The sequence below is a fragment of the Kryptolebias marmoratus genome, linkage group LG24 (genome assembly GCF_001649575.2).
Source record: "Kryptolebias marmoratus isolate JLee-2015 linkage group LG24, ASM164957v2, whole genome shotgun sequence".
NCBI classification, from domain to species: domain Eukaryota; kingdom Metazoa; phylum Chordata; class Actinopteri; order Cyprinodontiformes; family Rivulidae; genus Kryptolebias; species Kryptolebias marmoratus.
In genome coordinates, this window is record NC_051453.1 from 14,022,667 (window position 1) to 14,044,291 (window position 21,625).

The window sequence follows — 21,625 nt, forward strand, 5'->3', positions numbered from 1 at the left end:
GGGGGGCGGGGAGGGAGGGAGGGGGGCCTTTAGCTTTACGAGCCTCGACTCTCAGCATCTTCCTCATCTCACTAACGCCTCTGTTTCAGTACGTGTCACTAAACAAAAAGGAAGGCTCGGTGTCCTTCGTCGGGATCCCTTTAACTGGTCCGAGGGGCCGAGGGACCTAAAGCTGGTGTCGTGATCTCTCCGATCGGTGAAGCCAGGGCAGGTTTGAGGTGCAATAATGGCAAACCTACTTTCCAAAACACCCTGGGTTTTTTTTTGTTTTGTTTTGTTTTGTTTTTTTCTTTATGGAAAAAAAAAAAAAGAAACTTGTTACTGTTTGATGTTGGTGCTTTTATCCTAAGATGTTATCAAGAAACAAATGGAATTAGTGTTTTTTCTGCATTTTATGTTTTAATAATAAAAATGTTTCATATAATATAACGTTCCGTTGCTGCCGTTCAGTTTAATTTTCTTACTCTTTCGAAAATCTAAAGAAGCATCCTGACACCTCAGAAGCTGATTTTTCTGGGAAAAGTCAGGAACGTGACATCAGATTGCAAATATATGTTATAAATATATAACTCAATAGATTTACTGATTTATTTAGGCTACTAGCCCCCCAGGTTATTATTGTAACTTGCAGCCAATACACAAATAATGGATGGTTTTTGTCAGTCTCCACTGATAAGAGTTAATGATGTCCAAAAACGGCGGCGGGGGGGTTATTTATCTCCTGGGATACTCGGACAACTCAGTTCCTCGGAGACCTTGACTGTCTGCAAAACAAGGCTGCAAACTGTGAGAACGTGAAGGGAGTTGCATCTTCAAAAGAAACATGTTTCCCCTTCTGCTCGGAGAGGAGAACCCGTGCACGCTGATAGTTCGGCTCTTATCAACATTTTTTTTTATGGGGGAAGTTTATCCAAGAGTTGGAGTTCACACACTTTCTTCCTCACACTGCAGTCAGACAATGGGAGCTCATTAAGAGGAAATGTGGCCATTATTAAATTAGGTGTCTTTAATCTATAACAACTCTTGTAGAGATTAAGCTGATTGATTTATTAGTGTGTAATCTGACTGGAGAAACTGCTTGGCAACTGTCTGACAAAGACTGGTGTTTTTAAACTTTTACATTAAGATCTTAACTCATTTCTTTCATGTATGTTAATGCTTTAATTACTTTGGTGTCTGGAAGGATTTAAAGGACTCCTCATCCTCCATCCTGAAGAAACCTTTATTTATCTTCTTTTCGCCCCCATTAGTCAGAAGTTAAGGTTTAATAGGTAAACAAATTACCACCTATTTACTTTTTGTGCCTTCCATCCTCTGCAATCCCAAGGACCTGTCCTGTCCTGCCCTTAGTGAGAAGGGAAGGTGGGAGGCGGTACGGCAAGCCCTTTGTATATTTATTCAGTCGCCTTGATACCGGTTGTCATTTTCAGCTGCTGTTTACAGCAATGTAGTCGCACATTTGGTTGCATTGGTTCAACGAACACTCATACTAGTAACCTTTTTTTTTTTTTTTTGCTCAACTAGTTGGAGCAGAAGCCATACTGGTCAGCAACTTTGCCACACCGGTAACCCAAAAGTCGCAACTAGCTGGCTTTTCAACGCGCTAGTCGACCACTGGACCAAACTAGTTGACGAATATTGTACAAGTTGAGCAGCAAGAACCTTTGCGTTTTAACTAGTCAACACAAGTTATGCCTACTAGTTAACCAGAGACGGCCAAATGTTTGCAGTTGTCAACCAGTGCGCTCTCAAAGTTAAGCTAGTAAATACTAAAACGCTCATTTTGTCACGTCTAGTTAACTTGCTCTTTTAGTGTGAATATTTGGGGCCTTACTAGTTACAGCTGCAAGAATATTCGTCCTCCTTGGTTGTTTTTCTATATTACAACCGGAAATTTAATTAGATTAATAATTTGACAATGAAAACGCACCAGAATAATTAAGTTAAATGGGGGAAAAAACAAGTATGAAATGTTTTTTAAAAATATAAAACTGTAAAGCGGGGCACTTGGATGTACAGTATTTACCTCTTTGCTTTGACGCTCAAAACATTCCCCTCAGAAGCCTCATAATTAGTTAAATAAGATCCAGAATCAACACCTCCAAGGTCTACCACCAAGCAAGAGACATCATGAAGACCAAGGAACTCTGCGCACAGGTCGGAGACGAGAGTTGGGCAGAAGATCGGCTCAGGGATGGGTTGTAGAAAAAGTATCCCAAACCTTGAACATCCCATTGAGCTCCATTAGGAAATTGGATCATTCCACCTTAATAAACCTGCCAAGAGAGGGCTGTCCACCAAAACTCATAAGGTAACTTTGAATTTTATGGCAGCAACACATCTCAAACAAGTTGGGACAGGAGCAACAAAAGGCCGTAAAAGTAAGTGGTACGAATAAGAAACAGCTGGAGGACAAATTTGCAACAAATTAGGTTAAATAAGAGACAGGTCAGAGGAACGGGACGGCCTGTTTTATCAGCGCACAGTTCAAAATCCTGCCTCTCTGATGGTATGGGGGTGCATTAGTGCCTATAGCATGGGCAGCTTGCATATCTGGCACAGTCAATGCAGAAAAGTAATGCAGGTTTTAGGACAACATCTGCTCCCATCCTGCAAATAAAAATCAAAGAAGTAATAGGACTGTTGAACAGTCAGCATCCTCCATCAGACAGGAATGGGATAAAATTCCCTTATTTTGAGATGTAAATTCAAAATGACCTAATCTTTTCAAAAATATTGGTCCAATTTGCAACTGATGCATTTACTGTGTTCCATTGTGAATAAAATATGGGTTTATTTGATTTCCAAATCCTCACAGTCTGTTTTTATTGACATTTTGCACAATGTTCCAGCCTCCTCAGAACCGGGGGTTGCAAAATAGCTGACTGGTATGACTGCTGCTTCAGCTAGTTGGGAAAAAGTGCCACTAGTAAAAGGGGTTGTTGAACCAGACTGGTGGACAAGACTGAAGGTTGATATGAAGGCTATGGAATAAATAGACAAAGGGCTTGCCATAAGGATAGAACTCCCATTCTCCAGAGCTTGAGCCACTACAAAACAAGAGGCAGAGATACTTCTGACCACTCAGTCTCTCACACAGACAATGCAACATGCTGGCTGTGGTTATGTTGGTTCTGTTCTGCAGCAGGTTCGGCAGAGCCCAGGTCCAGCCACCCGCCCCCCCGGCAACAGGTCAGACTGCGCAACAAGAACATAAGTGACCTGTTTTGTGTGTGTGTTTAAGTTCTGATGTCATTTTCCCATTCAGAGCCCCCATTCCCTTCAGCAGGCACAGCACCACGTCGCGCGCCCTGCTTTGTGGATGACATCCTCGCAGCGCTGCGCGAGGCGGAGAGGGATGATGGAGACCCCACACACAACGGTCGGGCTTTGTTTGGACTCTGTGCGGTTCCCGAGGACTCACCCCGCTCGGTTTTATCAGAACTCGCCGAGGAAATAAGAAGAAACCAAGCGGAAGGGGTGGAGGTTTTGCATCCGGCTGCAGGTAAGACTGAGTTACAAATTGCAGTTTTTTATTTATTTATTTGGAGCCTCTTTGAGGACGTTGAGGATACTATTTGTGCGCAGGGAGAGGAAAGTAGTATATTGCGCGCACAAACAAACAATTCTGGTGCTCCGTGGAAGCTTTCTGGTGCGCACCAAATCGTTTTTACGCACAAGAGAATATCTGCGCCGGTAATGTTCTGTGTTGAAAACTGGAAATGAGAGATTTAATGAAATCATATTTCAATTTCAAACTTGCCTACAGAGTCATTGGAGCTTTGTTTGCCAGTGAAGTCTGATTTGTTTCGGCACCTAGTTGATCGTGGAACTGACTCTTTGGATGAACATATAATGAACTGGAAAAAAAGGGGGATAAAATAACTAGACTCACAAGGAGTGGAACTCTGGAGAACCTGAAGTCTCCATCAGGGCTCCAGCATCTGGCATTTAGACTCCTGGGACCAGAAAGGGTACTATTATTATTTTACTTTTGGTCCAGATCTGCCTCTATTTAGGTTTATTCTTTTGAAAAGGTGCACTGGGTGCAGGTAATGACTTTTTACTCCATCTCCTAATCAGCTGTGTCACAGATGTGTTTTTTTTTTCTCATTATGGTGCAAACTAACAGACTGACACAGTCTCTGGAGACTGGTCTGCGCTCGGCACGTGCGTAATTTATGCTCAGATGGAGACCAAGAGCTCCATATCAACAGATGCCGTGATAGTAACTGTTGGTATGGAGCTGGGTCTGACTTGTGTCCAGGATTTTACATTTTAGGCTATTTTTTAAAAGACCAAGAGATGCAGGAGAGGCTGGAGGAAAAAGGAGAGGAGCGGAAGGATAAAAGTGTTACAGACTGATGGTTTAAAGAGGTGAAAAAGAGGAAAGTGTTAGTTTGTGTGCACAGGAAACTGATTTATTTGTATTTCTTCAATGTCTCCTGGAAACTTCATAGGTATTTTTTTTAATGTATCATGTCTTATTTTCTTCATTAGTGCTTATGTCAGAAGAAGAAGAGCAAGAAACCATCACGATCACCTTTGACCTTCCCCAGTCCCCCGTACTGAAGCTGAAACCAGTGCTGCTCTTAGTGTTTGAAAGCCCCCTTACAGCTGGAGAACTGGGTGTCGCTTTCAGTAGCCAGTCTCTACAGCCAACCATACAGGTAAGAGTAAAAACTCTGCTGTGGGGAAAAAAATGTTATTTATGGAGAGCAGTGTTGGGGAAAAAAACAAACAAAGAAACCCCTAAGGCTATAAAACGTGCAGATTTGAGTTTATGGCACCTTATTCTGACCACAAGTTTCCTTTTCCAGTCTGCCTGCATTTCAGAAGGAACGCAGTACATCCTACTGACAGCAAAACCATCGGAGGGCGATGTGGAGCAGAAATGGACGATTTCAGTTGAGCCCAAATCCCCTGATATGAGTAGGACATCTTTCTGTTTCTCGTTTGATTGTCTTGTTTCACGTGCAGCCCTCCTCACATTTCCTCTCATCACAGAGCAAAACCTGAAAGACGTCTTTATTGGCGGAAAACCAGGAAGTAGCGTCCGCATGGCTCCACTTCTGCTTTTCTCTGCAGGAAAGGGAACAGATGCGAGGTTGCTTTTGTATTTTTACGTTTCCGCTTTTGACGTTGAGGTTTGTCACGCTTGGTCCTCGGTGACGTCTCTGTCTCTCTGTGTCAGACAAACAAACGGCTCCAGCTCGGCGTCGGCCTTGCCGCAGACCTCCTTCCTCTGTGAGCTGAGACGCTTCCTGGATGCCGTGCTGCCTCAGGACCACCCCAGGCCCCCGCTGATTCGACTGGACTCCCTCCGGTCCCTGCCGCCCCTGACCCTTGGCCCTGCCTCCAGCGAGATCCTCCTGGCAGGAATCATCAACTCCTCTGCCCCTACTATCTTCTCCTTCGACAGCTGGGGCGCCAGGTTCCCGGTTTGTTTCGGGCGGCTGGCCCTCTCCCCGGCTCTGTTAGAGGAGCTCGGGCAGAAGTTGGAGGAGAGTAAGATGCAGATGATGGAGCTGGTAAAAGAGAAGAGGGTTCCTCAGAGAGCCGCAGAGAAGCTGGAGAGGCTTAAAGAACTCGGTGCTTTTCAGAGGATGGAAGCAGCAGCAGATGGTGTGTAGATGACGACTGTAGACTATCATGTGACCTATGGAGCTCGTTCAGTGACTTCACCAAGACTCTTTCTTTGCCATGTTGCTGTGTATAGTTCCCATTTCAGCTTACAACAACGAATCACATGACCTATGTGTACTTGAGACCTTGGACGGCAAAATGTCGTTTTGATTCTTGTTAAAAGCAAGTCATTTCTCACTAAAACCAGCAAAATAGTCGTCTCTTGCTCAACGGTGGCCTGTAAAAACAACCACCCCTCTTCCGTCACATCTAGTAGCCCTCTGTGTGTTAAAATAACGTGGGTAAAAGTTCAAAAAGAGCTTGATTCGCCAACACTCTGCCAGGTTGCCATCACAAACATAAAACCCAAAGCAAGGGCAGCAAAGAAGTCCTTTAAAATAAGTTTTATTTGCTGTCAGTCTCACATTAACAAAGCCCAACCTGGTTTGGTTAGTCTTAAGCTTTGGGGTTTATTCCACCCGAGCGGTAAAGGCTGGCGAGTGACGAGTCTGCACGCCAATAACAGGTGCCAGCCAGGTGTAGACGGGGTCTAAAGAACACTGGAGAACAAATTGACCAGGATTTCAGCTCCCTACCTGCTGAACACGCCTCCACATGTCCCTGACTGCCTCCGTCCTAAAGAGCGAGGTCCTGGTGTCCTGCTTTGAGAGGTTTGCTGTGCTGGTGATTTACACCTCGGGCTTAAAACTCAGTCTCCAGTGTTCGCCCTGGCCTTTGCCTTAGAGAAAACCAACTACGAGTGCTAACGCTTTGATAAATACACGCAGCACTTTGGAACGTCCCTGCCGTCTACCATGGTGCAAAAACAAGTCTTAGTGACATCCCTGAACAGGCTCGGATGGAGCCCAGGACTGATTGAGCCTGCTGAGAAAAAAAAGACCACTTTTCAGTTCTGCTGTTTGTTTTTGTTTTCTTGAACAGGAGAGAGCCAGTACTGTGCATTCCTTCTGCTGAAGGCCCTGCAGACCGTGGCCCATACGTACACCATGCAGAGGAGGCTGAGGGCCACCAGAGCGGACTCCAGCAGTCCCCCGAGGGCCTACATCTGCGGGTTGCGGAGCCTCACCGTGTCCTTCGAGAACCTCTTCCTGAGTCCAAAGAACGCCGACATCAACAACTGCCAAGGCTCGTGTGCGTTCCCCCTGACCAGCGGCAACAACCACGCCGTCCTGCTCAACTCCCACATCGAGGGCGGCCACGCGGGCGAGCGGGCGCCGTGCTGCGTGCCCGTGGCCTACGACCCCATGCACGTCATAGACTGGAACAACGAGGGCAGCGTTCTCTCCCTCAAGCAGGACATGATCGCTACGGAGTGTGGCTGTCGCTAAAACATACTTTCACTTTTAATAATCACTGATCGGGGAAAAAAAAAGGAGGGAATCTTTACTTTATTGTCCGATTTTTTTTGCATGCAGTCAATCTTTGTACAACAGGTGAATTTATGTTATTTACAAATATTCCTTTAAGACTTTTTCTTACAACACAAATGATGCACGATAAACTGAATACATGAACATTTCACTTAAATCTATAATCTTGAATTATTTTCCTATAAATCACAGATGATTTATGCAATATTAATAAGATAATTATAGATAGTGTTTTAGGACGTCTCGGTTTGATTCAGTACTTTTTTCATTGTGTGTTGAGCTGCTATTTAGATTTGTTGATGTCAAAATCAGAATTATAAAATTATTAGATATTACAAATAATATAACCTCATATTGCTTCTCAATATATCATTTCTTGTTAGATTAATTAAATTGTGCTCTCAAGATATTTTTCAAAATAAAATGTACAAACCCAGTAAACTAGTATTTTAGAGATTTTAGTATTTAGTATATTTTAGTATTTATCGCTTCGTTCTTCTAACACAAATTAGATGTTTGAACATTTTACTCTTTAGGTTTTGGTTTCAGGATTGCCTTGTTGCTGATTGGCTTTTTCCTTCGTCTTATTGCTCCGACTTCTTCGGCTCCCCACCAGCTCACCAAACTGTCCCACATGGGAATCTGAAAGCAGACAACGCGTCGTCTGTAGTCTGACATTTAAATTTAAAAAAAAAAGAAGATTTTGGTGTCAGTTCTCTTCATAAATTTTACAAATCTGCAAGGATTTGTAACAAAATTACAGACCTAACATTTACTGAAGGACTGCATTTCGCCCACTGCCTTTCATGCAAGAGTTTTACACTAAGATCATCTTATGTTGAGAAATGACAAAGCTGTTGCCATTTTGATCAAACCTTAAAAATAATCTTATGATAGGCAATAGGAAATGACTCTCAGCTACTACCACAGCCGATTTTAGCTCAGTATCTGTAAAATTGACTGTGTTATAGCCATTTTTGTGTTTTCTAAGATCATTCGGTTTTTGGGGCCATCTTGAATTGTGTCATCTCCAAAAGTTAATCAGCGGTAGAAGTATGTCTGAGAATTGTTTCCTGAAAGTTTCATTTAAATCCGTCAAATGCTTTATGGGATATTTTGCTAACAGACAGATAGTTGACTCTAACTCGTTAGCAGCAAAATCTTTTAGTGCTCAGAATGTACGTGGGGGATCAATTTCAGCTACTAGGCCTATATCTGTAAAGCTGGCTGAATTATAGCCAGATTTGTGTTTTCTAAGACTAGTTAGATGTGGCGGCCATCTTGAATCAGGTTGGCTCCAAAGGATAATCAGTGTTTGATGCATAGCTGGTAGTTACATTCTGGAAAATTCATTAAAATTTGTCCAGTGGTTTGTAAGATATTTCATTAACGGACAGACACAGACATAAATATTTAGCCTTTTGGTGGCTGGCGATAAAAACATTAGAGTTTTACTTTAAATAAAACTGTAAAAGCATGTTATTTATAACACACCATTATCTGATCTAATTTAAAAGGTAACCATGGTATAAATGATCTGAAGCTTACTTTGCACAAACAGGTAAAGCATGAGTCAGCGATATATTCACTGTTGAAGTGTAGCACCATCAGGCAGCTCCACTGAACAGAAACTAATTAATTACAGGTGGATTCTGTGGCGTTTAGTTAATCGCCACAGATTAATTAGAAATAAAAGCAGAGGGATTAATCGAAACTTTCAAAGTAGGCCTAATTGCAGATGACAAAATCTGTAAATAGCCATAAATTCTGAACAACTCTTGAGGATCTCACTTCTCATAAAACATTAGGCTTCGGATGAAACAGTGTTCCAGAGGCCAAGCTTACCTGAGGAAAAGAGCCGTTCTGCAGGCCGTCGAAGAACGTACCCGTCTCCTCAACCAAATAATCCAGAGCGTCTAGGAAACAAAATCATAAAACGCTCAAAGTGGACACTGAGAGTGCGAAGTTACGCTGAAGGAAGCAACAGAAGAATTCAACAAAGTAGTGAGGCAGAAGTAAAGCGTCTCTGTTCTGACACAGATTACAGACTGTCTGTCATCCCGGGACGATGGCGAGCGCTCACCGTGCACTTCGTTTACCCCTGAGCTCACCAGCATTACAACCAGAGCCACCACTAAGCAGCGGTTCATCGTTAGTCCCTTCCACGGATTTGGAACGTCGCTTAAGTTTTCGATGGACAGAATCCGTTCATAAGACACTGTGGGAAAGACAGAGGAGACGTCAGACGCATTAGGAGGAGTTTCCACACACTCAGACGGTTGTTTTAGGTCCACGCCTGCCTTACTTGTGAGGTTCTCTTTGGTCGTTCAAATCCGAGGCTTGGGATGAAATCAGGATACAAACCGAAGCTGTTCTACGGACAAAGAATTTGTTTTTTTTTTTTTGTTTTATTGGACACGTTTGTTTAGCAGAGCTCTTGTGTCTGTGCTGCCATATGTACTTTCATTCCCACCGCCTTTCTACGGCACGTCAGGGCCCAAAATAGACACATGCAGCTCTTTAAAGGAAAAAAAAAGAAAGGCTTCTACAGAAACTTGCAGGTTGGTCTCATATATAAATATGAAAAGGAAAAAAAAATCAACTCACCTGATTCGCTCTCTCAGCTCTGCATCACACAGGTGTTAGGAGTAATAAAGCTGGGATCGTGGTGGTTTCTGTTCAGTGTCCGGTCCCTCCCTGCGGCACGCTCCGGGGCTCCTTGACTGACAGGCACAGATGAAGCGGGTAGAAAAAACAAAAACAAAAAGGAAAATCACATTCATAATGTGCTGGGAAGTAAATTGGAACCTCATTCTTTTATTTTGTCTTGATGAAAAGTAAAGTATGAAGCATTTTGTAGTCTGTCTGTGCTGTTTGCTGTATTTTAAACTAGGTTAAAAGGTAACTATATATATATATATATATATATATATATATATATATATATATATATATATATATATATATATATATATATATATATATATATGTGTGTGTGTGTGTGTGTGTGTGTGTGTGTGACTTGCACATGTGGTTTTGATCGTACTGCCATCATGCTGCTCCCCCCAGGAGAACTCGTTGCTCCAAACTATAGAAGACCTCAGAAATGTCGCTGCACATACATCTACAGAAGTGTCTCGGATTAGAAGATGCTCATTCCCTGCTGTTACGCTTTCCTCAGCTCCAGCAACCTCACCCTCGATGTTCACGGTGACGGCCTTTTCTCTCCCTCGCCATCATCTTGACTTCCGTGATACGAGGGGGAGAGAGGATTTCTTAAAAACCACTCTACAAAGTTATTCAAATGTCCCCCGTCCCTCCCACTTTTGCCTCTTTCTAACCCACTTCAGCAGCACAAAATGAAATGTCCACCCTCGTTTCATCTCCGTCGTCCTGGTAGACGGCAGCAGTGCTGTACGCTGACAAACAGCCCCGCACCATGATGCTCCCGCCTCCACACTTCACTGCCGGCATGGTGTTTTGGGGGGGTGAAATGCAGTGTCTTTTGGCCTCCAAAACATGCTGTGTATTATGACATCCAAAGAGTTCATTTCTGGACTCATCTGAACAGACTATAGATTTTTATTTTTTATTTTTTACTTGAAGGGTACAAAGCTGTCACTAAAGGTGTAGTTCTGCCTTTCATAAGGTACAAACTACAAGGGTACAAGTAAGTACCCACTGTTGAGGGTGCAATAGTATCTTTGAGGGTACCACCCTAGTGACAAGCCTTTGTACCGTTTAAGGTACGATTGTGTACTTATTTTTCTGACAATGTATATGCTCTCTGAGCAAACCTAGCAGTCAAACATGCTTTTTTCTCAGCTTTTTCCTCTTGTGTGGTGAGCGACAATCCCACTCCGATGTAGTGGTTGATGGCTAACCAACCGGGCACTGTGGTGGTCGACAAGCTCCAGAAGAAGGCGGTGATGATAGATGTAGCAGTCCCAAGCAACTGTAACAACAGGAAGAAGGAGCATGAGACGCTGGAGAAGAGAGTCTTGGACTCAGTGGTTGTCATTTGGGGCTGTGACCCTCCTTTTGCAAATCCTAACTGATCTAATATAAGCATTTCTAATACATAGAAAAGTCATTAAATTTCTACTCCATCTTTGTAAAAACAAACATGAGAACAATTTTGGATTTTTTTTTTTTTTTTTTTGCTTACAGTATTTCATCCCCCCCTCTTCCAACCTAACCTAATGAAGAATGAGTTATTCTTGTACTGTGTATAATGTTATTTGAATGAATGAAGGACGCTAGTGTGTTTACTGTTCTGCCCACAGGCTCCTGGCTCTGACCGGAAACGTCACGCGCAGCGGGACACTCCCCTGACAAACACACCGCAGCTCTGCCTCCAGTCTCCGGCGTCGGGACAACCAAGAGGGGACTGAGCTGTCCGGATGGTTAAATCTAACCTTCAGACGATTTTGAATAGTCACTGTTTTGTAAGAGAAAAAGAAAGAAATTTACCCGAGATGCCTGTTGTTGAGCAGCCCAGTAACAATTCTGAAAGGTACGTTCAGCGTCAGCTCTTTAAAAAGCCAGGCTTTAAAACCCGCGGCCTAGCCAAAATGTACCGTATAATTCCTGGAAAGGCTCGTATAATTCATGTTGTTCTGTCGTTCATTTTCAGAGTAATCCTTACATTTAACATTTGTTTACAGACATGTCAGACACCCTTTGTTTAGTACAAGATGGTAAAATTGTTTTTTACAAATTTCTGAAGCATCATATCTGAATGTTAGATGCTGTAGAAGATTGTTATCCAGTAAATAGACCAGCCGGTTAACGCTGCTGTTGATGTACGCTTCTGTTAGCACGCTAATGCTAACCCATAGGCCAAAATAAAAAAAAAAAAAAGAGAAGTGGGTTAGCTCGGTGCTAAGGTGCTAGCTGTTAGATTTTATTTGTCAACTTAGTAGTTCATATAGGTAAAGATAAGATTCGGGTCACGAAAAAAAGCGGAGTTAAAAGGTTAAATGCATTGTTGTTTTTGTTTTGTTTAGCGTCAACTTTAGCCTAAGGTTAGCATAGGGTAATGTCACGGATGTTTGTTTTTGTCATTGCAGTAAAAGAAAGGGGGAAAAAAACCGAAAGAAATCTCTTACTGTGGATAGCTGTCATTACCACTATCCTCATTTTACTCCCACCGTATTTTACCGAATGTGAATACAATAACATTTTAACATGTTTTGTAAAGTTAGCTTGCTGTGAACTAGCTTCGATGACATAAGGCTACATGAGGATTTGTAGCTTTTTTACCCCCCCCTTCTCTTCCCGAGCATTTAGACGTCGAAAAGCTTCACGATTTGTAAAAGCCAGTTTTGTTTTGCTGCTGGCTAATTACTTGATAAAGTTGGCCATCATGTAAATGGGCCTTTGTCTCGAATTTAGTATTTTATCACGGGTTACATTATAGCCTGACGATTACGCAATGCCTCTTGCGCTAGCTGCGCGTCAAAAATGAATAATTTGTCAGAGTTTTTGGGGTTCGTGCCTGGACGTATGGCTCATGATTTCAGTACATTTTGTAGCTTTAATGTTCGAGCTGGGTTGCTTTAAGTCGTGTTGTGGCTCGACCGAGGCACTCCGTCCAATCCTTGTGGAGCTCAAAGGAAATTTCCACTGAGTCTGAGGGGGTGGAAGAGACATTCGAGCCCAATAATACACAGTGTACAGAGTCACCTCCTTACGCAATAGGTACATGGTATTCATAGACAGAACAGCTCGACCTTGGTAATTTTGTCGTTTTGATTATATTCTAGATAGTTTGTGGAGCATTCCTGTAGATACTTTGTGGAAAATGCAAGAGCAGCCTTATAAAATGAACAAAGAAAGACCTTAAATAACTACTCATATTGTTCTGGCAACTGTAGTAGCCTTTCATGCACATATATGCCAGCATATTTTCATTTAAGATGATATTTGCACAGATAGTCCTGAACCTGGAGATGCTCCTTGCTCGTGTAACCAGGGCAGCTGTTTGCATCGAGGCGATCCAGGGCTCAAAACGTGCCAACGCTGTGTGGCATGGGGAAGAGCCGCATCGAGGACTAGTTGGTTCTCTTAATCCGAAAATCCGATTAAAGAAGTGCCCGTGGCAGCGAGAATTGGGCTGGGTGTTTCACATTGACACCGTTTTTTTTCACACGTCGGCTCCACATGTAGCGCAACAGTGTCATTTGCATAAGAGATCGTCTGTGGATCCGAGAGCATTTGCATTGTTGTTGTTCTGCTAATTGTGCTCCCAGCAGGATCGCAGAATAATCTGACCTAACGGTGATCACAACCTTTAATGTGCCGAGCTACCTTAAAATGAGTTTTAAATAAATAATAAAAAGAGGTGTCAGTGTGGTTAAGAATAAAGTAGACTAATGGTTAGACAAACAGAGCTTTCTCTTTAAATAGACTCCCTAAAACAGCTAGAGAGCAAGCTGGACCTCAGGCGAATATTAAATATGTTTTATGATGGTAAATGTCCTCATGTGAGAGGGACAAAGGTCATCCTGAGATAATTTATCTTTAGAGTTTGTGGTCAATGTTTGACTGAAAACTGATCTCCTCAAATTTCAATTAGTTTCTTTTGAATTAGTCATTAAGTGTAAAGTTTATTATAAACCATCACAGCTTCCTGTCTGTTATGGTAAACTAGACAAGTCAGATTTCAGCAAATGTCTGCACCGAGGAAAAGGACAGTTACTGATTGAACTTCGTCTCCACCCCTGGTATTCGTGACAGTTTGCGTTGGCAAATGTTTGACAGTCATAAGTCATCTTGTTGTGCAACGCTTGACGAGCCTCCTGTTGATATGGGGAGCTCGGTTCGTCTTCGGTCGCAGAGCTCCCGGTGAACACAACACCTAACATGGCTCCATCTGTGTGTGCGTTCGTTTCACCCTCCAGTATCTCCAGTCCCAGGAGGTGCTCCCACAGTTGCAGTAACCCGTGTCCGGGGCCTCTGTGGTGCTCCTGATGCCCCTCTCCCACCCCTGAAGATCCCAGGTGGGCGAGGGAATGACCAGCGGGATCGCAATCTTTCAGCTAAGCTATTTTACTCTGTAAGTTGAACTTCCCTTTTATTTTCTCCCCTTCTGTTTTATCTGTTGAAATATTGTGTGAATTGTGCTTTTTACTTTTGATCTCAATGTTCCTGTAGGATGCTCAGGTGTTGGTTTTTGAAGAGCCTCCCCCTGCAAACAGCAGAGTGCGTTTCTTGCTCTTTGAGCCCCGTCGTTCTGAAGGCAAGCATTGTGTCTGGAGGGCTGCGCTGACAGGGGCCAACCTGTATGTTGAAATTCCTCCAGGAGCTTTGCCAGAGGGCAGCAAAGACGGGTCAGTACTTTTCAATCAGTAGTTTCTTATGTTGATTATTTTGTAAGGGATCCTGCCAGAAGTCGTGTTTAAAACTTATTATTTCTGCAGAGGAGAAATAATAATGAGGGTGTTTGTGAGTGCTTAAAAATGAGCTGTGTTGGAATTAAAAGGATAAAAATAAGTTTATAATTAGAGAAAAAGCTCATGACAGGCTCTTGTTTGCTGTGATTTCTCTCCACAGTTTTGCACTTTTGCTGGAATTTGCAGAAGAACAGCTGCAGGCTGATCACGTGTTCATTTGTTTTCACAAGAGCCGTGACGACAGAGGTGAGACTTTTTGTCTTCATGTGATTTTAGTCGAACAAATTCCTTGTAGTGGATGATAAACTTAATGATAAACTAGTTTGCCATGTAGGAATGACAGTCTGAACCATATAAACCCCTACATTTTACTCTCACTGTAGATATATATTATTCTCTAAAATGGCTGAAAGTCTTTGTATTTGTCTTGTATTGAAAGTGCTAAATTTATTAATTTAACACTATTTATCACTGGAAATTCTTACTTAAATCAAACGTTTCAAAGTCATTACTAAAGGCAGTCATGTTATGATATGGGCAACTATTATTTACAGACGTAAGTTCTTCAAGGTTTAACAAAGAAAATCAAAAAATATGTAAAAAAAAAACAACAGAATTTTGCTACTAAAAGAAGCTACGGCAACTCTACTAGGACAAACAGAACCAGGCAGCAACTACTCTGCTGACTCTTTTTTTTCTTTTTTTAAGTGACAGCACAGTTTAACAAAATCGATTAAAATTTATTTCGGAATCTTCCATGTTCTTGATGCATCTAAAAATAGATTTTACGTGCCACCACTCGATAATGAAGTCAATCCTTTGGGTTGGAGGGACTTGTTTCCATTTAAGGGTTGTTATTAGTGTGCAGAAATGTTTAGATAAGTGGGAAGTGTTGAAATAATAATGATGTAAAAGCCAAGATGCAGGTTTTCCGAGCAGAACTTTGTGAGCAGCGTGACTCGCTTTACCTGACACTGATTGGTGTTTCAGACAAATGTCCAACTTATCTGTTTAATAATGTTTTATCAGACTGAAAACTGATAAGTAGACAAGCTCTAGATTATTTTAAGTAGCGATATCCAGCTTTCGTTGGGCAAAGTTCGAGGCATTGTCTGTGTCGAGGTCAAGCGGTACTGATGAGCGTCTTTTCCCGTGTCGTTTCCTCCTCAGCATCCTTGCTGCGCACGTTCAGTTTCCTGGGCTTTGAGATTGTTCGACCGGGTCATCCTCTCGTCCCTTCCCGACCTGACGCTTTCTTCATGGCTTACAGCATCGAGCGAGACTCCTCTGACGACGATTAAAATGACGCTGGGCAGTTACAGATGTTCTGTCGTTCTTAATTTTTTTCCTTCATACCCGCACACCTTCGCGATTCCTGGAAATGAATATTGTCCTTGTTCAGTGCAGTTAAGGTTTCCTGTCACAAGTTGTGTTTTTTTTTCCCCTTTTAGCCTGCCACGTGCTGTGTTTCAATAAGATTTGCACTTGGGTGAGATGTTAATATAGCGGGAATGTAAAGCGAGTGTCTGCATGATATCTGGGCAAAACCTCCTCACCACTGTTGACCTTTTGTTTCCCCTCTGAATTCTGGTAATCTTTACAGTATATTTATGATCGATTGAAATCCATACTGGTGTAAGTAGATGTTGTCATAATAATCATCAGTTGATTCTCCTGTTAATATTTCTTTTCTTTTTTTTTAAAAATGTTGCATGATTTTAATTTGTTTTGATCTACTGCATAGAAAATCTGCATGTTGTAACTGTACTAAATAAAAGTACTCACTATAGAGAGCGGCGTGTGTGGTGAGTTACAAAAAGCTTAAATTGTGACGGTCTCAGGCAGTCGTGAGGAATGTTTTAACACATTTATTTAAAGAAAAAAAAAATAGAAGCAAGCAAGTTGGTCACATGTGGCCATCACGTGAATTTGAATGTGGAACATCTCCTCATGGTGTGAGATAACTGAGAGAAAAAACAGGGTGAAGCACCAAAAGTGACACAAGCATCACTTTGTTGCGTACAGATCCCCTGATTGGCTTGCTGTTGTTGCTCTCATAACTTTATAAACAAGCAGCAGAACATTGGTAATAAAGTACAAATGTGGCATTAAGAAACAATATTTGTAAAGGTTCCAGTTACTTAATTAAGAAAAAAACTGATTAAGGCAGAAAGTTGTCAGCAGTTTTAATTTGTGCAACATCTTAAGGGAGCAGTTTTTCTTCAATCTAAACCGGAAGAAGGACTGGCAGATGAAAGTCATAATGCAGGTTTTTTTAAACAGAATTTTTTTTAGCAGCTTTATTATAAACCTAAGTCCGTGTTCAGAGCGTTCCACAGCTGCGCGGCCACCCCCACCACTGCTTCGGAGTCTGCAAACGACAGGTATTTCAGACACATGCAGTCCTCCCAGTCCGGAGCGGACTGATCCTGAATCAGCCCCCTCTCCGCCAGCTTCATCACCAGCAGGGCTCGTTTGACCGTCAGCCAGTTCTGGACGGCGCCGGGTGTCAGGCCCGCGCGGCCGAACAGGGACGCCCGCGGGCCCCAGAGGAGCACCTGAAGCGTGGTCATCATCTCCGTCATCTGGGGCCCGTTGTCACTCCGGAGCTGCGAGGACAAATGAAGAAGCCCGCTTCGGTACGGAGACGTCAGCAGATCTGAAGCCTGAGCTGTGGGAGCTGCTGACGGTCGAAGGCAGAAGTGAATTAAGCTTCCCATTTGGGATTTCATGGAGGTCAGAGGCTGTGGGGTCGCAAGAGCAGGAGACTGAGGCTCCAGCACCACACACGGAGAACCGTGTCTCTTCCACAACACTTGGACCGTCTCTCTTGTCTCCGTTTCCTCTTCCTGTTCGCTGCCCTGACCCTCAGAGGCGTCTGCTTGGCGTCTCCTCCACACTAGAAGGATCTCCTGCGGTCTGAGCTCGGCTGCGGCGGCACTGTTGTTGTACAGATGATGGGAGCCCGTTAGGATCTGCAGCAACAGAACGCACACCTGTCTGTCGTAACGCTGACTCTCCGAGCTCTGCAGGGAGCTGCTTTCCCGCACAAAGTCCTCCAGGGTGGCGCGAGGTAGATCCCGCTCCACTCTCACACAGTGTCCTCTGTGAAGGAAGGACCGGAGCGAGGGAGAGTCAGGAGGAACCTCGGTGCTGCAGCCCGACTCTGTCGAACAGGAGTCCCACGAGGGATGATCTCGCATTGTGTCGGTGTCGTTCTTCAGAGCGACGCTTGGCTGGAAACGAGCAATGACCTCTCGCACGTTAACATGCGGTGGCCGGCCGTGGCTGGCAGCTTCGTGTGTCCGTTTGAGCACCTGCGCAGAAACAGAAACATTTCTAAAACTCTCAACTCGCTGAACGACTCGCGCCGCAGTGGCGAATAAGACAAAAGTGATCAAGCCGCAGCTGCAGAGACGGGTGACAGTTAAAAGGAAGTGTTCTTTGGTACCACAGTAAGTGGAACATTTGCAAAATGTTGATAAAGATCGTCAGCGCAATGCACGCACGTATTACAACACATCCTATCATAAAGTTAGCTGGTGAAAAATAATATGTGGTGGTAATTAAAGGCTCTCTTACTTGCCAGAGTTTTAGGCAAAAATCCTCTCCAATTAGGTCAAACCTTTACCAGATGTCACACTAAGAGCATGTGTTGTGACTCTCAGCTACAACCATATCAAATTTTAGTCCAATATATGTAATATTGACTGACTTAAAGGCAGTCTTGTGTTTTTAATGTCAATTGGCTGAGACAGTCATCCTGAATGGGGTTCATTTCAAAAGTTAATCAGTAAGTTTCATTAGAATCCCTCAGCTGGTTCATGAGATAGTTTGGTGAGAGACATGAGAAATAACATTACTGTCCTCCTTGGCCGATATTTACCCTCAAGCCCAGCTCCCTCTCTGGGAACTTTGGGCTGTGCAGGCTGTAGAAAGTCTCATCACCAATCAGCCGCGGCTTGCTTCCCTCACGCAGCAGGAAGTCCTCAGGCTGAAGTGAGCTGAAATCCCTCCTTGGCGCTCGCAGCAAGCTCCGGTCCTCGACCCGCTGCGCCATGCTTCTGAGAAAGAGCAGGTGGCGACGCTGAACGAGCTCAGAAACAAGGCGCTGGTCCACGAAGTTCCTAAACAGGGAGCAAAGGTGCTCGTCTGGGGCGTCAAATGCCAGCTGAGAGAAGGAGGGTGCGGAGGCCGCGCTCCCCTCGGACGATTGGAGGTCTTCTGTCTCCTCGTGGATGTAAGTATCTGGTATCGGCGCCATCATGTACACGAGGTTGTCAAAGTTCAGAGGGCGTCTGCGCAGAGGAGACAGCGGGGAGAGGGGAGGGAGCGGAGGAGTGCGGATGCCAGGGAGGGAGAGGGTCCGGGTCAGCTTCTTCCTCGGCACAGGCGGCGGAGTCCCGGCGGAGAAAAATCTCTCCTGGTGTCTGCAGGGATCTGAGGAACGCAGGGAGGAACATTTCAGAATGGAGCAGCTGTGACTACCAACGGGAGACGTTACAGCAACGCGTTTGGATAAAGAGAATTTTGTTCAGATGTGGATTTCACCACAAACATTAGGGGAATATCGTTAATGAACACAGACGCTGCAAACGTTTTTGCACCATTTACAGAAGACGAATCAAAAGACAAGAACGGGCCTGACTGTGGTTCACACCAGTCACCCCAAAGAATCCGTGGTGAACTCTGACTCAGCAAATATAAACCACTGAACAGCAGAAAATGTATACCAAGCAACTGACAGATTTAATCTCTGTGATATCAAACACTAACAGAGTTTATTATCACAGCCGCCAAAGGGGAAGACAATAATGGTTTAGTCCCTGCTTTTACAGATATGACTATAACTCATTTAGTTTGCAGATATCAAGCTAAACTGGGGGTGTGGTAGTAGCGGGTGATATGCATTCCTTCAAGGACTACTAGGCCTTTAATGTTTAATTAAGAAAAAAGTGCAACTCAGTCACATTTATGCACCAAACTGACTTTTTTCAAAGCGTGTAATTGGCCTCATATATCGTTACTGTCCTCTGTTTAAGGAGCACTTGTGTTTTACTAGAAGTAAAAGCTTCAGAGCGACTTCCTCCCTTCAGTTCTCACGAACTGAAAGGCGAACTGAGAGGGGTGAACCACTCCTCGTTTTGTTTTTTTCCCCCTGATCACTACGAGCTGCACACGTCAGCCATGAGCTTCAGCTTCTGCAGTGGTATTAGATGAGAACGGTTCCTCGTGCACCGCCGCGCTGACAGTGGCGCCGTTGGTGCGCAGACCTTACCATAGCGTTGGTGAATGGGGCACTGGGCTGCGTGGCAGTCCGTGGGCTCGGGGAAGACGTCGTTGTGTTCAGCGCTCTGGTGCTGGAGTCTGCCGTGGCTGAGGAAAACGCAGTCGGAATCCACACTGGAAGGCCTGGAGGACAGCCGAGAGCCAGAACCCTTTTAACCTCAAACAGTGAGCTTATGTTCTGTGCAGAAGCAGTCGGCTCTCATGCACAGTTTGGGTTTACAAAATGTTTAGGGAAAGAAAAAAAAAAAAAAAGAAGCATTTTCTGTGCTGCCTTTGCAGCAAAACTTATAAAATCAACCATTTTTGCAACTTGCATATCTCTTTATAATCAGAAATAGTTTCCATCAGACCTAATAAGAAGCCTGAATGTCTTGTCTTACCTGTGCTGTTTGACAGGCAGCGTTGGAGGCTGCTCCCTTCTGCTCCCAGAACCAGACTCCATCAGGACCACACTAAGCTTCAGCACCCACCACCTGCTCCTCCACCTCTCTGCACATCTCACTCCTGTCTCTGATCACACTGAAGCCAAGCGGGCTAATTCCGAGTCTCTCTTAAAGATGTCTCAGTCACACCCCCCCGTCACCTTTTCTCTTCCTCTTACCATCTCTTTTGTGTGTTTGTGTGTGTGCATGCGTGTTGTTTTTCTTTTTTTTCTCAAGCGAGTTGCTCCTCTGACGTTTTTTTTTTTTTTTTTAACTCTGATCATGTTCTGTCTGAGCTTGAGGTTGGCACAGGAAAAGCTGTGTCTCCTCTGAGGGTAGAACTGCTCTCTGAGCTAACCTCAACGTGACAGAATGAGGAAGAGCAGTTACAACAGAGCTCCCTCGCTTTGCACTCATTTCTCGTTTTCTCTCAGGTGCACTTCATCTGCCTTTCATCCTGATTCTCCACAAACACGGAGCGCTCGCTGTTCGATGACATGCTATATGCGTTTAAAAAAGCGTCTTGAAGAAGCACAGAAATATGTTAGCCCTGCTGGCTACCTCCTGAATTAATTAAGATTGGTGTATCACTATTAAGGCTTCTTGTATGTTTTTCCACAGACCTATTAAAGGTATTATTTCACTCAAAAATCACAAATATCATGTAGAAACTGTAGACCCATCGGGTTGTCTTGCTATAAGAACAAATCAGCTGGTAGTTGTGATGGCACCTATGATGTCTGTTTTAAATAGGAAACTTCCCCACAGACACACGATAATCTGCTTCCTGACTGCATTTCTTAATTGAGCTATTTAAATTATATTCCTATGCTGCAGAGGTGCTCCTGTCTCAGTAAGGCTGTTGTCTTTTTCACTGTTTTCCCTGACAAGCATGTTTTCTTCTCCAGCAATCAGAAGTTTAATAAAACCATAAAATAACTCCTGTTGATGACTATTACAATACATCACGCAGAAGGTTTTTCTTTTTCTCGTTAAGAATTTGCCCTCCAGAGCTCAGGAAATGTTCCGTTTCTTCAGTAAAAGCAACTCAGACAGATTTCATCTGAATTTTCACTTCCATCTGAGAACAGAAACGACAGAATCACACTGAGTCACCTGTCTTACACAATGTGCATCGCATGCACTGTTCCTTATAAACGGAGGTCTTCATCAATCGCATGGGGAAACACATTGATTCGTTTTTATCGTTGTGATAGCTGATCACGACACACGGACCGGATGGGGTTTAATGCGAGTGTTTGAAATGATTGTGCTGCGACCGAAAGGTCAAAGGTCAGCTTCCCTGTCGGATCATCAGAGAAACAGAAATTATCACATTGGAACTCTGCTTCTGCGCTTCCGTGCCAGCGTTCATGTATCTGCATATTCTTTGCAATAAGGGCCACGTTTAGAGCTGTGTGTAGCTTCATGACATTCAACATTTTTCTTTATCCACTTCTCCTTCCTGGCTGCCTATCTCCAACAGTCACTGTGCAAGGGG

The 21,625-nt window shown here is 43.7% G+C and overlaps 3 protein-coding genes across 4 annotated transcripts; 2 read left to right on the top strand and 1 right to left on the bottom strand.

Annotated features, from left to right (window-relative positions):
* The first annotated feature begins 2,943 nt into the window (after positions 1-2,943).
* amh (anti-Mullerian hormone) lies at positions 2,944-7,452 on the top strand. 2 transcript variants are annotated; one of them, XM_017406973.2, is made up of 7 exons: positions 2,944-3,192; positions 3,269-3,505; positions 4,501-4,670; positions 4,821-4,932; positions 5,008-5,107; positions 5,195-5,625; positions 6,568-7,452. In XM_017406973.2, the coding sequence occupies exons 1-7, from the start codon at positions 3,111-3,113 to the stop codon at positions 6,972-6,974; spliced, it is 1,539 nt and encodes a 512-aa protein (XP_017262462.1). In that variant the 5' UTR covers positions 2,944-3,110; the 3' UTR covers positions 6,975-7,452.
* Positions 7,453-11,336: 3,884 nt separating this feature from the next.
* oaz1a (ornithine decarboxylase antizyme 1a) lies at positions 11,337-16,202 on the top strand. The gene is given in 6 exon segments (XM_017407417.3): positions 11,337-11,532; positions 13,922-13,988; positions 13,990-14,076; positions 14,175-14,350; positions 14,574-14,659; positions 15,584-16,202. Coding segments are annotated over 6 exon segments (660 nt in total). The 5' UTR covers positions 11,337-11,419; the 3' UTR covers positions 15,715-16,202.
* peak3 (PEAK family member 3) lies at positions 15,846-20,297 on the bottom strand. The gene is made up of 4 exons (XM_017407416.3): positions 20,083-20,297; positions 19,692-19,825; positions 18,300-18,853; positions 15,846-17,730 (listed from the first exon to the last, which is right to left on the bottom strand). The coding sequence occupies exons 1-4, from the start codon at positions 20,142-20,144 to the stop codon at positions 16,717-16,719; spliced, it is 1,764 nt and encodes a 587-aa protein (XP_017262905.1). The 5' UTR covers positions 20,145-20,297; the 3' UTR covers positions 15,846-16,716.
* Between the last annotated feature and the right edge of the window lie 1,328 nt (positions 20,298-21,625).

What these genes read in the sequence shown, in the direction of transcription:
- amh (XM_017406973.2), top strand. Translation starts at nt 3,111, where the DNA reads ATGCTGGCTGTGGTTATGTTGGTTCTGTTCTGCAGCAGGTTCGGCAGA. An exon ending in ACCCGCCCCCCCGGCAACAG is followed by an intron (nt 3,193 to 3,268) that starts GTCAGACTGCGC and finishes TTTCCCATTCAG; the next exon opens with AGCCCCCATTCCCTTCAGCA. An exon ending in GATGGAAGCAGCAGCAGATG is followed by an intron (nt 5,626 to 6,567) that starts GTGTGTAGATGA and finishes TTTCTTGAACAG; the next exon opens with GAGAGAGCCAGTACTGTGCA.
- peak3 (XM_017407416.3), bottom strand. Translation starts at nt 20,144, where the DNA reads ATGGAGTCTGGTTCTGGGAGCAGAAGGGAGCAGCCTCCAACGCTGCCT. An exon ending in CTGCCTGTCAAACAGCACAG is followed by an intron (nt 19,826 to 20,082) that starts GTAAGACAAGAC and finishes GCTGTCCTCCAG; the next exon opens with GCCTTCCAGTGTGGATTCCG. An exon ending in AGAGGGAGCTGGGCTTGAGG is followed by an intron (nt 17,731 to 18,299) that starts GTAAATATCGGC and finishes GTTTCTGCGCAG; the next exon opens with GTGCTCAAACGGACACACGA.